Raw genomic sequence first — 14,692 nt, forward strand, 5'->3', positions numbered from 1 at the left:
ATATATGTACCCTGGAGTGCTGCCATTAAAAATACAACTCATCCCAAAAAACAAGCCCTCATATGGCTATGTCAGCGAGTTATGGCTCTTACAATGGGACAACGAAAATCGCTTGCTGCATTAGGCAAAAAACAGGCTCGTCACTAGGGGGTTAAAGGGGTGTTCCGGGCATTTGCTAATGATGGCCTATCCTCAGGAATCAGGTCTGATCCTCTGGCCTGTTGTCAGTGCAGTGGAGGCAGACATCCGCATCGGTGGTCAAAGCCGGAAGTATAAAGGTTTCACTCCCGTTGAAAACAAAAGGAGCAATGCCTTCTATTAATTACACTTACAACTCTTACTTCAATGAGGAGCTGGAAGTGGAACAGGTGGCAGCGCTCCACCTATATAAGTCATCAATAGTAAATGCCTGGAATACCTCTTTAAAGATAGCAACCAATCAGCTTGCTACCTCCCATAGCAGCCAATCAGCTTGCAGCTTTCATTTTACCAGAGTAGTTTGAGCAACGAAAGCTGAGCTCTGATTGGTTGCTAAGGGCAACAAGGCCTAGTCTTTCTGTTTTGATAAAAATCTGTAATTCCTGGTCATCCAATGGATCTGCAGATAAGAACGATGTTCTAATATGGCTGCGTAACATGTACTCTGCTCCGCTGCATGCCAAGAAACCGAATACAGGAAACCCAGAGTATGACTTTCATGTTGATATCCTGCCTCTGAGAGCAGATCTAATGACTCCAATAAACATGATTTCTATTTTGTGAGACAGAATCTCAATAAGATATTAACGAGGCACCAGGAAGAGAAACCACGAACTTGACAGACTTCATTTATTTCCCCCCACCACAGGCCCACATAGGTTTCCCAGAATGGGTGGGAAAAGCCCTACTGTTTATCTGCCGTCCAGTCCCCATTTCATCCACCCTCTGAGTGATCCCAGCCAAGTTTCTGCGTTCGCCTCTTGGCTTGTGAGCCCACCACGAAGTACTTTCACACACACACCGCAGTCCACAAGAACATGGGCCCCGTCCAAGAACCCGAGCGGCTTGTACAACAACTCCCAGATAGCATTACTTTAGAAAGCAGAGAGACTCCAGGGTCATTAGTAAGAGATTGGAGAAAGGAGGGCGAGGAAAGCCAGCTTGGGAAATGTGGCAGACGTTGGCATCTTTTAACATGAAGAATGTAATCACTTGGCCACCTTCTGAAAACACTACATAAGCAAATATAGTATATCTGCAATAAATTATATTCACGACATGAATCATCATCCGGCTACAATGCTGTACACAGGCGATGGAATATTCCAAAGTGAGTCAGGACTCAAACACACAATATTCACTTTTTATGCTTGTTTATATACTACATTGTCTCTATCCACCATCATCCCCTACATTATCCACCCTCGATACCCAAAACACTGAAACTTATACATAAACAGTCCCTGCATACACACATTACATTACTTATCTTGTACTGATCCTGAGTTACATACTTTATTATACTCCAGAGCTGCACTCACTATTCTGCTGGTGGATCACTGTGTACATACATTACTTATCCTGTACTGATCCTGAGTTACATCCTGTATTATACTCCAGAGCTGTGCTCACTATTCTGCTGGTGGATCACTGTGTACATACATTACTTATCCTGTACTGATCGTTAGTTACATCTTGTATTATACTGCAGAGCTGCACTCTCTACTCTGCTGATGGAGTCCCTGTGTACATAAGTTACTTATCCTGTACTGATCCTGAGTTACATCCTGCATTATACTCCAGAGCTGCACTCACTATTGTGCTGGTGGAGTCACTGTGTACATACATTACTTATCCTGTACTGATCCTGAGTTACATCCTGCATTATACTGCAGAGCTGCACTCACTATTCTGCTGGTGGAGTCACTGTGTACATACATTACTTATCCTGTACTGATCCTGAGTTACATCCTGCATTATACACCAGAGCTGCACTCACTATTCTGCTGGTAGAGTCACTGTGTACATACATTACTTATCCTGTACTTATCCTGAGTTACATCCTGCATTATACTCCAGAGCTGCGCTCACTATTCTGCTGGTGGAGTCACTGTGTACATACATTACTTATCCTGTACTGATCCTGAGTTACATCCTGCATTATACTTCAGAGCTGCGCTCACTATTCTGCTGGTGGAGTCACAGTGTACATACATTACTTATCCTGTACTGATCCTGAGTTACATCCTGCATTATACACCAGAGCTGCACTCACTATTCTGCTGGTAGAGTCACTGTGTACATACATTACTTATCCTGTACTTATCCTGAGTTACATCCTGCATTATACTCCAGAGCTGCGCTCACTATTCTGCTGGTGGAGTCACTGTGTACATACATTACTTATCCTGTACTGATCCTGAGTTACATCCTGCATTATACTTCAGAGCTGCGCTCACTATTCTGCTGGTGGAGTCACAGTGTACATGCATTACTTATCCTGTACTGATCCTGAGTTACATCCTGCATTATACACCAGAGCTGCACTCACTATTCTGCTGGTAGAGTCACTGTGTACATACATTACTTATCCTGTACTTATCCTGAGTTACATCCTGCATTATACTCCAGAGCTGCACTCACTATTCTCCTGGTGGAGTCACTGTGTACATACATTACTTATCCTGTACTTATCCTGAGTTACATCCTGCATTATACTCCAGAGCTGCACTCACTATTCTGCTGGTGGAGTCACTGTGTACATACATTACTTATCCTGTACTGATCCTGAGTTACATCCTGCATTATACTTCAGAGCTGCACTCACTATTCTGCTGGTGGAGTCACTGTGTACATACATTACTTATCCTGTACTGATCCTGAGTTACATCCTGCATTATACTTCAGAGCTGCACTCACTATTCTGCTGGTGGAGTCACTGTGTACATACATTACTTATCCTGTACTGATCCTGAGTTACATCCTGCATTATACTCCAGAGCTGCACTCATTATTCTGCTGGTGGAGTCACTGTGTACATACATTACTTATCCTGTACTGATCCTGAGTTACATCCTGCATTATACTTCAGAGCTGCACTCACTATTCTGCTGATGGAGTCACTGTGTACATACGTTACTTATCCTGTACTGATCCTGAGTTACATCCTGCATTATACTTCAGAGCTGCACTCACTATTCTGCTGGTGAAGTCACTGTGTACATACATTACTCATCCTGTACTGAATTTCACACTATTTTCAGGATCTCTGCTTGCCGGCAGATTTGACGAATTTGGGTGCTACTGCAAAATCTGTAACTGGGCCCCCCACTTACAATGCACAATCTAAAATACTTGTATTTTCTAATGTGACAAAAGTGCTTTGGGACCCGGTCAGGTATCAGGGACATGTTGACTGCTACCTCGGCACCCCCTAGGTATTTACAGAAACTGCACATCTGTCCTGCTCCTGATCCGCTAATACTCGTGCAGTGGATCATAGCCATCTCTATTGTAACAAGTTTGCTCTATTCTTTTTCTAACCAACCTTCCATTCAAAGCCAGAAATCAGAGATCTTGAAAACTGATATGAAAAAATATTAGAAGACACTATTTCCACCTAAGCTTATGGAAACCTTCACTGAATGTCACACAGACTAATGAACTATGTCGCCCTTGTATACAGACCCCTCTAACAACTTTACCAGATGTATACAGATGACTAATGGCAGCAGTCACTAGAGTTGTACATTGTATATGTCTTTGTGACTGCTGCCAGCATAGCATGAATGACATGATTTTCCATGGATGTGACCAGAATGCCAGTTTTTTGCTTCCTTAGGGCACATTACCTGGTTCGGAAACATTTGGCAGATATGACAATGCTGTTAGTTATGAGAGAATGTCAGGCTGAGCCCTAATTACAAAGCTCGCACTGTCTCTCGCTGCGGTTTACGTCTCGTCATGCACATTGTATATGGCTGACACAAGCCAAGTTGTGAAATCAGACAATCATAGCAAAGGAGACAGAAAAGCAGTCACTCCTGCAACATACATCAGTAGATGGAGAATGGGGATCACTATTCACTGTCTACATAGACTGACTAGTGAGAAGACTATGTGCGTCCTACTCAATGGGGCAGATTTACTATTGAAAATGCACCAGAAAACTGTCTACATGCGCCGCACGACATTTATGATGGGCTTTAGACAGATTTTGGGTACATTCCCATGGGCCAGAAATGCTGCGGAATATAAAATACAAGCGTTATGGATGGGATTTCAGAAATCCCATCCCACGCTACAGATAAAAGTGTGCAGCGTAAATTGACCCGCCTTACAAATGTAAAATCTGCAGCACGTCAATTCATGCTGCACATCTGTGTGTGGATTCCATCTCTTCAAGCCATAGGGTGAAATCCACACCAAAATCTGCACCAATTGGTGTGGAGTTGCCAATGTGGAAATTTCACAACTCTTCCCATCTTTTGGAACATACTAGAGATGAGCGAACGTACTCGGATAGGCACTACTCGTCCGAGTAATGTGCCTTATCCGAGTACCTCTCCGCTCGTGCTCAAAGATTCGGGACGCGCTGCGGAGCGGGGAGCTGCAGGGGAGAGCGGGGAGGAACGGAGGGGAGATCTTTCTCTCCTTCTCTCCCGGCCGCTCTGCCCCGCTCCCCGCTCCGACTCACCTGTCAGCAGCGGAGCGCCCCGAATCTTTGAGCACGAGTACAGCGGTACTCGGATAAGGCACATTACTCGGACGAGTAGTGCCTATCCGAGTACGTTCGCTCATCTCTAGAACATACCCTTAGACACTCGAAGGGGCCGCCATATTAATTCACCCCAACGGCAAAAAGGCAAAAGCACCTCTATCACAAGGATATAAGCACCAAGGCTCCGAAGCTGCTATGGGGCTCAGTAGCTAAAGGGGCCAATCTCCATACAGAGATGAGGTGCAATGAAAATTTGAATACAAAGTTCTGGGAAACTGGGGACAAACCTGCTTTTCATGTCCTGAATACGCATGCTTCTGAAGTTGGTCATGGAGGAGTGGGGCCCAATTGCGAGATATAACGGAGTCCCAACACTCTACCAATTCCTTACCTATTCACCTACACTCATAATGAACTAGGATCCTAGTTTCTTCTGCTATAATGTATCGTACCCATGGTCTCCAAGCTGTTGTTTTGCAATAACTGGAGACTTATAGTTTGGAGACCTCTGAAATGAACAAGCATAGAAGACAACCTTCATTTCCTCCACTTCATCACTGCTTCATCTAACTAATGTCTTGTTTGATAGAAGGACCACCCTTCATCCCATCACCCTGGTTAGAATACGGACACCACAAAATTGTCACTGAGATCCTAAAGGGGTTTTCCAGGCAAATGTTATTGATGACCTATGCTCAAGATAGGTTATCAATAGTAGATTGATTGATTGGCTGGGGTCCACTGCTCAGTACCATGGCCAATCAGCTGATCAGGCACATAGCTGTCAGTGCCACAACATAAAGGGATAGAGAACGGAAGCACACTGCTCCAGTCCCTGTGTAGTGGCCAATGTAGGTAACTGCAGGCACAGTTCCTATTTAAATCAATTACAGATGCAACTGAGCTATTTGCTTCTGCTCCATACGCCTGTGCGTCGTCATGCTAACAGCGGGCGTGTGACCAGCTGATCGGTCGAGGTCCCGAGCAGTGGACTCTAGCTGATCCAGAGGATAGGTCATCAATTGTATATCCCTGGAAAACCCCTTTAATCATATTTAGGTCTCCAATTCTTCATTTCATGCAAAACCTACAGATATAACCATAGATAAGACTTAACGCGCTAAGAAAAAGTTTTGTGCCATAGTTTGTTTCCCCTTTCAAAAGCATTAGATTTGTCAAGATAAGAGAACAATAGCTTTTCAATGGCTTAAAAATAAGATAACTTGTCCCAGAAAGTTATCACACTCTAGTTAAACTTGACTACATCTATAAGCCTACAATACTTCACTTCAATCAAACACTTAAACCCCAACTAAACAATGTAAAGTCTACTAAGAACATCCTATATGGTACCAGACAAGAGCAGTCCACTCTTCCTCTATCGGGTCTCCTCAGTAGACTAATCCTTATCAGAGTCTGCCTCCATCCAACTATTCTCACCATTCAATGCTCAGTGACCTTGGTCTGAATGCGGGCTGCTCCAATGGTGCAGGCTCAGCATCGTTCTTCTTCTCCGATCTCTCCTTCAGGGACAACCTGTGGGTTAACTTTGAGAGTCCTCCAATGGACCTGCAAGTGGGATAAAGAAGAGCAGGTGTTACTGGAGCCTCCTGTACAAGTTCCATTCTTCACTGCTCTCAGGACCAAGGACAGAGCATCTATGGGTCTTCTCAAAAAAAAAAAAAAAAAAAATGACACATAGTTTCTCCTATTAAGCCATGATGGCTAGCCTTAAATAATAGGAATGTGGGAGAATGGTACTATACCGCATTGTATCAGAGGCTATTTATAGAGGCTGCACAGACTGTACTGCAGCAGAGATGAATCATGGCAGATATGCCGTGTCTGTGCAGGCATATGTAACAAATACCACTGACAGATATATGGACAACCCCTACCAACACACACAAACAAGCAGCGCTCGTATGGGCTGCAACGTCAACCTGCCCCCAGGTTAGGTCCAGGCTTTCAGGATGATCAAAGCCTTGATTGAAAACAATTGTAGCCTGAAGTAACCCTGGAGAAATCACATTATGTTATCTCAAAAAAGATGGTAGCATCCTTTGGGCATGAACTTAGTGCTTGTGTTTATCTGCCGCGGAAGTGCAGAGAATGTCCGCATATAGATACAGCTGCGAGCGCTACAGAAGCAAATGGAGGAATGCAATAACCCCAATTCATTTATAAAGGGACTGCGATATGATGAGCAGCGACTCTCACAGGGAAGCCCCATTATGTCTAGAAGCGGCATGAATGGTTGATGTTCACTGAAGCCCTGTGCTTAATTCACTTCATTTACTGACGTTCCTGAACATTGACTTGAACCTCGCGCTCTGGTTTGATCTGCCTGTCAGTCTGCAGATACTTAACTCATAATTACAACCTTTATGGCTCAGTCAAATGTGTCGATATCAACCTTTTTAATAGGCCCAGTAATAATCAGCTGCAATGTTACATAGGAGAATGATTACTGCATTTTCAGGCTATAAGACTCATAGAAGAAGTAGCGCTAAATAGTCGGTGCCTTAATGATGTGTACTAAAAGGTAGGGTAATGATAGATAGATGATTGATAGATATGAGATGGACAGATGATAGATAGATAGATAGATAGATGATTGATAGATATGAGATAGATAGATAGATAGATAGATAGATAGATAGATAGATAGATAGATAGATAGATATGGGATAGATAGATAGATAGATAGATAGATATGAGATAGATAGATAGATAGATAGATAGATATGAGATAGATAGATAGATATGAGATAGATAGATATGAGATAGATAGATAGATAGATAGATAGATAGATAGATAGATAGATATGGGATAGATAGATAGATAGATAGATAGATAGATAGATAGATAGATAGATAGATAGATAGATAGATAGATAGATAGATAGATATGGGATAGATAGATATGAGATAGATAGATATGCGATAGATAGATAGATAGATAGATAGATATGAGCTAGCTAGATAGATAGATATAGATATAAATAGACAGATAGATGATAGATAGATAGGAGATAGATAGATAGATGGATAGGTGATAGATATGAGATAGATAGATATGAGATAGATAGAATATAGATAGATATGAGATAGATAGAATATAGATAGATATGAGATAGATAGATAGATAGATAGATAGATAGATAGATATGAGCTAGCTAGATAGATAGATATAGATATAAATAGACAGATAGATAGATGATAGATAGATAGATAGGAGATAGATAGATAGATAGATAGATAGATAGATAGATAGATAGATAGATAGATAGATAGATATGAGCTAGCTAGATAGATAGATATAGATATAAATAGACAGATAGATAGATGATAGATAGATAGGAGATAGATAGATAGATAGATAGATAGATAGATAGATGGATAGGTGATAGATATGAGATAGATAGATATGAGATAGATAGATGATAGATAGATAGATATGAGATAGATAGAATATAGATAGATATGAGATAGATAGAATATAGATAGATATGAGATAGATAGATAGATAGATAGATAGATAGATAGATAGATAGATAGATATCCTCTGGGTTAGATATCATCTTGTCCCCACAATTTTGACAAAAAAACAAAGTAGGAATATGAAGTAAAGATGTGGTGGTCCCCTGGGGGATTGGGGTCACTGCTAGACTCTGACAGAGAAGTCCCAAGTGTGATCCCACTTTTATTACATTGAAATGCCCTAAGCAAGGCAAGTGCAAAGGGGTTTTTCTTCTTTGTGTTTCAATTCCCTAGCATTTTAAGATCTCTGCTTGCTGTTAGTAAATGGAAACCTGTATACAAATACATGGTAAATGCTCTAGGCTTGAGTCATATATTCTGTGAGCAGTCTACTGCACATTTCCTTTGACATTATTGTTATATGTGCATTTGTTACTGTTCTCTGTCCATTTGCACTACATCTACCTGATTGTATTGACATAGGATCAATGAATAATAGAGTAAGAAGCGGGAATAGGCCTGGAAATAAAGAATCTAATGGTTTTGCCCCAGAACCCCTTGCTGTGGAGAAACATGGAGTGCCTTATGATTATGTGACACAGTACATTTTTCGGCCCCGTCTGGGATCTGTGAATGCGCTCATAAGTGTTCTTTATCAGTAAAGTTCAGCACGGATTTCAGATCTCATTTCAAGTTGTCAGCCCAAATGATTATCTAAGATTTGTGATGTCAGCTGGTTGTCAAAATAAGCAATGAATAGGGAGCTATGCAGCACATTCAACCTTACTGGGGCTGTTATGTATCGCTCAGCTCTGGCAGAAGGCTGCTTTATATAGAGGAGGCACTATGGAGAGCGCAGCGACTCACACAGCATTTTCCCTCATTAGCCAGAGGGAGTTGCCGGCTGCAAAACTGGGGCACTACCGGGAGTAAATGATGGGTGCAGATAAATCTAAAATGCTTTTATTATTAGGATATTTTGCTACATGCAAACTTCAAGCAGCTTCTGTTCCAGCTTGGATCATTACAGATGGAGATCTACAATGATGTGAGCTGTGGGCAGATATACATGACCTAATACAGATAAGATACAGAACAGAGACAGCAATGGGTTATGGAGCCGCTGTCAAGCATACCATACCCAGGGCCTGAGTAGTCAGATGTTAGGTGCTGGTTTAGTTCTATTCATCTCACCTTTAATCCAATCTTGCCTAAAGGGGCCATACCTGAGATCAAATTCTTATCACAGGGATACCAAAATGTCTGGCGGACAAGGACGAAAGGCAGCCAATTGAGACCCTAGAGAAAGGTCATGGGGCGGTACCGCTCCGTCCTCTCCCACTATCCTTTTGTTGCCTATATCATCTATCAAAACAATAAAGCAGCTGACCTGCAGTGTAAGAATACACAGATCTTATAGGATACAGACAGGAACAGAGGAAAATGACCCAGCATCCACTAAAACCATGGTCTTTATTGTTGCAAAGAAATGCCTACACGTTTCGAGCTGACGTCTTAGACTAAGGGCTGTAAGTCAGCCTGAAACGTGTAGGGATTTTCTTTGCAACAATAAAGGCCATGGTTTTAGTGGATGCTGGAGCATTTTCCTCTGTCCCTGCCCATATCATTTAGGCTATGTATAGAGAGAGCTCTGATCCTAGGCCAGTAGTCTCCAACCAGTGGCTCACACGGCAATTGACATTATTGCAGACATACCCTATCTGCCAAACACTACCAATTCAGATGGCATAATACTAAACATAATACTTTCTCCACATATACACTAGGTCTACATGATGGCTTTTGGTGCAACACATGTCGTGTGGTCAACAGTTGTACTATAACCCTGCTACATTGCATCTGAATGCAAGTGAATGCAGTCATCAGGTTTGCATTTCATGCGATGGTCGCGTGGCTGCAAATTTCTAGTCAAAAGTGATGAAGAAGGCAAATAGCAACAGGCTCATCTGTCTTGTTTAACATTAAAAGAATTGTACAAGGGTTAAATACATTTAAAAAATGTCTGGAAATATGCTAAAACAATAAAAAATACTACTAGCTTGTTAATTCCCCAGCAGCTCCAATGGTACCCCCGGTCTTTGTTTATGAACGGCTACCAACTGACTGCTGCAGGCATCATGGCTCCCAGCATCTGAGCAGTGATGCCAGGAAAATGGAACGTAATCACAACATCATCTACTGGCTGCAGTTGTCAGCCGCTCTAAAGGAAAGAACAGGAAGATCGTGGGAGCAGCGGTATTGGATTGCCGGGGGAATTAACAGAGGAATAGAGCTTCCTTTACTATTTTAACGGACTTGCAGCAATTTAAGAAAAAAAGTCACACTTGGACAAGTCCTTTAACGGAGTATTCTGCAACTTTTACTATTGATGACCTAACCTCAGGATAGGTCATCAATAACTGATTGGCAGGGGTCCACCGTTTGGAATGCCCGCTGATCAGTGGGCAGTAGTCAGCCCCGAAAGTGTAATAGCCAGCTTCAGTCTAATTTAACTCTGTGAGTGATTCTGACCGCAATGAGGAGTCGGAAGTGTAATAGGAGGCAGCGCTCACATTTATTTCAATGGGAGTGAAGCTGGTTGTTAAGCCCCCGGCCATGAAAATCAATGATTACATCCAGTACAGCAGGCTCCTGAGTGATGGACCACCGCCAATCAACTATTTATGATCTATCCAAAAGATAGGTCATCAAAAGTAAAGGCCCATTGAGACACAGTGATTATCGCTCAAAAGCCATCTTTTGAACGATAATCGTTGAGTGTAAATGTGCCCATCTTTCAGTTTTCTGCCGAACGATGGTTTTCAGTTCTGCTTGAAAACCATCCTTTGGCAAAACAGCTGATAAGCAGGACCGCACGCTGTGTTCTGCCTGCGGAGAGCTGATTACAGCTGATAACATTGTATCAGCTGTTCTCAGCTTTAGCACCTCCAGCAGATCAAAGCAAAAGTAATCAGGAAACAGCGGGAGGTCTGTTCTCTGAATACAGCTCCCGGCGGCTCATACGCTGCAACTTAGTACAAATAGGCATTAGTGCCACGTAGTAGTTTATGCAAAATGATCGCTCAAAAACCATCTTTTGAGCAATCATCTTTGCAGTGTAAATGCACCCTAAAGGTTTCACAATACCCCTTTAAGCTATAAAGTGGCCCATTGTGGTCCTTGGTATGGGGATAACTTTCCTCTATGTATAATGGAGAAAAGAGTGACAAATGGGTTAATGTAATGTAAGGATCTCCAGGATTTCAGTCTCGCTTTACAGCATTGTGCTGAAAGGCTAAAATCCATAATTATATGAAATCTGTTTGGAAAAGCTGATTCTGGAAGTATTAACATATTTTCCACTTATACACTGAGGGCAGAAATATCCGCGCTGAAGCAATGTTCATGAGAATGCAGCATTAGATTTCAGAAGCTGATAGTCTGCCTCCGTATGAATACATCTATGGTTGTGGGAGATTGGCGCCTTGTCCAAACTTCAGCAATGTCACCACTGATATGTTGTAAGTTATAGTCTCATGAATTCTAACTACGGCTAAAAGGGGTGTCTGGTTTAGAACCACTTCACATACGTCATCAGCCCTGACCAGTCTATTTTAATCAATATTTGCATTCATCAAAATATAATACTGTTGGAGCGTTTTTTTTAAGAACCCTGTATTGCATCAGTCCTCTGTTATTCTTCCTGGAAATATATGAATACATTGACAACTGGGTGTTACTTTAAATGATGCTTCAGAATTGTTATAGTAAACAAAAACTGACATATCAGGAGTGATACTGGTCCCCTTTAACCCCTTGAGTGGCACGCCTGGAAATTTTCCGGGTCGAGCTCCACTGACGATAGTGATATAGCCCAGAAGATTTCCGGGCTATGTATCACTATGGGAGCTGCAGAGCACAATGCCACAAGCTGTGGCATTGTGCTCTGCCTGCACTGTCCCACAGAGAACAAAGCAAGGGCTTTGAAAAACCAGCAGAAGATCTGCCGGCAATCTCCTGCTTCTAAGTCTCCTGCTTTGTTTACAGGTTGCCATAGAGACCATTGGCTTGTCAGAAGCAAGCCGATGGTCTCTGTGGCAGGGAGAGCTGGTGCTTGGCTGTCAGAGGATAGCTAGGTACCAGCTCTTACAGCAGAGATCAGAGAAAACCTCCGATCTCTGCTGTGTTAACCCTTTACATGCTGCAGTCTATGTGACTGCAGCATGTAAAGGGCTGTCACTACAGCATGTAAAGGGCTGTCACCATCGGTCCCCAGAATGTGATCAGGGGGTCCTGATGGGTCCCTGTGGAAGTCCCCTAAAGGGACAAAAAAAAAAAAAAGTAAAAAAAAAAACAAAAGTAAAAAAATTATAAAAAAAATAATAACACTTCTCTCCCTTTACTTTGTAAAAAATCAAAAATACAATCACACATGTGGTATCCGTGTGCGTCGTTATGACCCAGAGAAGGAAGTTAATACATTATTTAACCCCTTAATGACACGGTCCCTTTTTTTCTTTTTTTCCCCATTTCTTTTTTTCCTCCCCCCTGTTTAAAAAATCACAACTTGTCCCGCAAAAAACAAGCCCTTATATGGCCATGTCAATGGAAAAATGAAAAAGTTATGGCTCTTGAGACGCAACTGCAAAATTAGTTAAAATTCAATGATTAGACCATTTTAAAAAACCTGCCCTGGTGGGCACGACAGGGTGGTAGGAAACCCGCCACTCAAGGGGTTAAGAGAGGGAGTCCTCCAATCAGGACCCCGATCTATCAACCAGAGTGACTAATCCTGAGCTGCAACCATCAAACTGGATACAGGAAGAGAAATTCCATGTGATCTGCAGCTTACTGGCTGCTCATAGATAACTACGGTATATGACGGCGGTGAACTAACAAGTGGGAGGTAAGTATCCTCTTGCTTTGTGTTTTTAGAAAGATTCTGGCAGATATTGTATGGGGGCACCATGGCTTCCAGATTTTGTAGCACTATATGGAGAAAGTTGTGGCTGGTACCATTATTGGGAGCACTGTGACTGACAATGTATGGAGCGGTATTACGGACAGCACTGTATGCAGGTCTGCGTTGTACTACACACTTCTCTCTTGTAGAGAAAGACAATTCTTGTCATGAAGCTCAAGCTTCCTCTTCAGAATGAACAGGTGAGGTGTGTTTATGAGGAATAATGTACCTCTTAATATAAATTATTAAAGGGGTTGTGCCAAGTTATCGCCGATCGACAGGACAGGAAATAACTTTATGATGAGGGGTGGTCCGACTGCTGGAACCCCCACAATCCAGAGAAAAAATCGCAGCATGCTCTATTTTGAGCCAGATTCTGTGCGGACGGCTTCCATTGAAGTCAATAGAAGCCGTCTGTCCCTCTGCCCTTCCGCAATCATCATTGTGGAAAGGCTGCAGAATCAGCGTCATCGCCTAGTGACGGTGCGGTCTCATCTGTACTGCATATGTGTGCCGGCCGACACATCCACAGTACAGAAGAAAACGATCCGGACAGGTACACAGGGGTCACAAGCCAGGCACCGGGTCCGGATTCCGCTGCAAGATCCCGCACGCGGAATCCGACCCGGTCGTGTGCATGCAGCCTAAGTGGTCATTTAGTGATCTAACTCTCCGCTAATATTGAAGCTAGGCGGTCAGCGGGCGGTCCTATCAGTGATTGACAGCTATGTCTGTGTACACACTCATACAGGAATGACTGTCAATATTAGAAGAGTCTTATATAAATAAAGGTCAAGTTATACTGAATCTTATCCAATACAACTATATATCAATCTACTCAGGTACTGCCTGCTGATCAGTCTCCATGTACAATGGGACAGGTTTGCTTTAAGATCATGCACCTTGAAGTTCCCTGTAATCAGCCTGTTCCCTTTTGTTTTTATATGGTTATGTATCATCGCCGTGGCTTCTAATATTCTTATAATTTACACTAAGAGGGTGTCATTATCCAAAAAAGATGCCTGATTTTATAAAATCCAAACTGAGAAGTGAACAGAAGTATAACACTTAAAGCCATTCTTCTTCACTTCTGCATGTGACTACGAAAATAAAATAAAACTGTACTAAAACTGCATAGTGTGAATCGGGCCTAACTTAAGTCACAAGGGGCAGATCTCGTGAAGTCACAGCAGCCCCAGTTCCTGCGCCGTGGTCCTTTGGGCCACCTTTCAGGCAGCGGTAATGTGGCCCCATGTTAGCTTCAGTATTTGTATCATGTGTAGCATTGAATGCTATGGTGATCTAATGGTGGATCACTTGTATTGTGGGGGTCACAGTAATAATAATGTATATCTGGCCTATTTGTGAGGCTCCAGCTGACTATTACTATTACTTAAAGGAGATGTCTCGAGGAAGCAGTGATTTTTTTTTTTTGCCCAATCCCCCTAATTAAACATACATTACTAAGCCCCCCTGTAAATGACTTTCCTAGCTGGTTTGTACTTACCGTTCCAGCAACTTATAAAAGTTTCCCCAAGATGGCCGCC

The 14,692-nt window shown here is 42.4% G+C and overlaps 1 protein-coding gene across 1 annotated transcript in view; it reads right to left on the bottom strand.

Moving 5' to 3' along the window:
- The window catches only part of LOC136576846 (ankyrin repeat and fibronectin type-III domain-containing protein 1-like), a 236,364-nt gene that overhangs the window by 73,418 nt on the left and 148,254 nt on the right, over positions 1 to 14,692 (bottom strand). The window contains exon 4 of the mRNA XM_066576445.1: positions 6,140 to 6,268. Within this exon, the coding sequence (XP_066432542.1) occupies positions 6,140 to 6,268 (129 nt within the window). The remainder of the gene's footprint in view (positions 1 to 6,139; positions 6,269 to 14,692) is intronic.

This window comes from Eleutherodactylus coqui, chromosome 8, assembly GCF_035609145.1.
Source record: "Eleutherodactylus coqui strain aEleCoq1 chromosome 8, aEleCoq1.hap1, whole genome shotgun sequence".
Taxonomy (NCBI): Eukaryota; Metazoa; Chordata; class Amphibia; order Anura; family Eleutherodactylidae; genus Eleutherodactylus; species Eleutherodactylus coqui.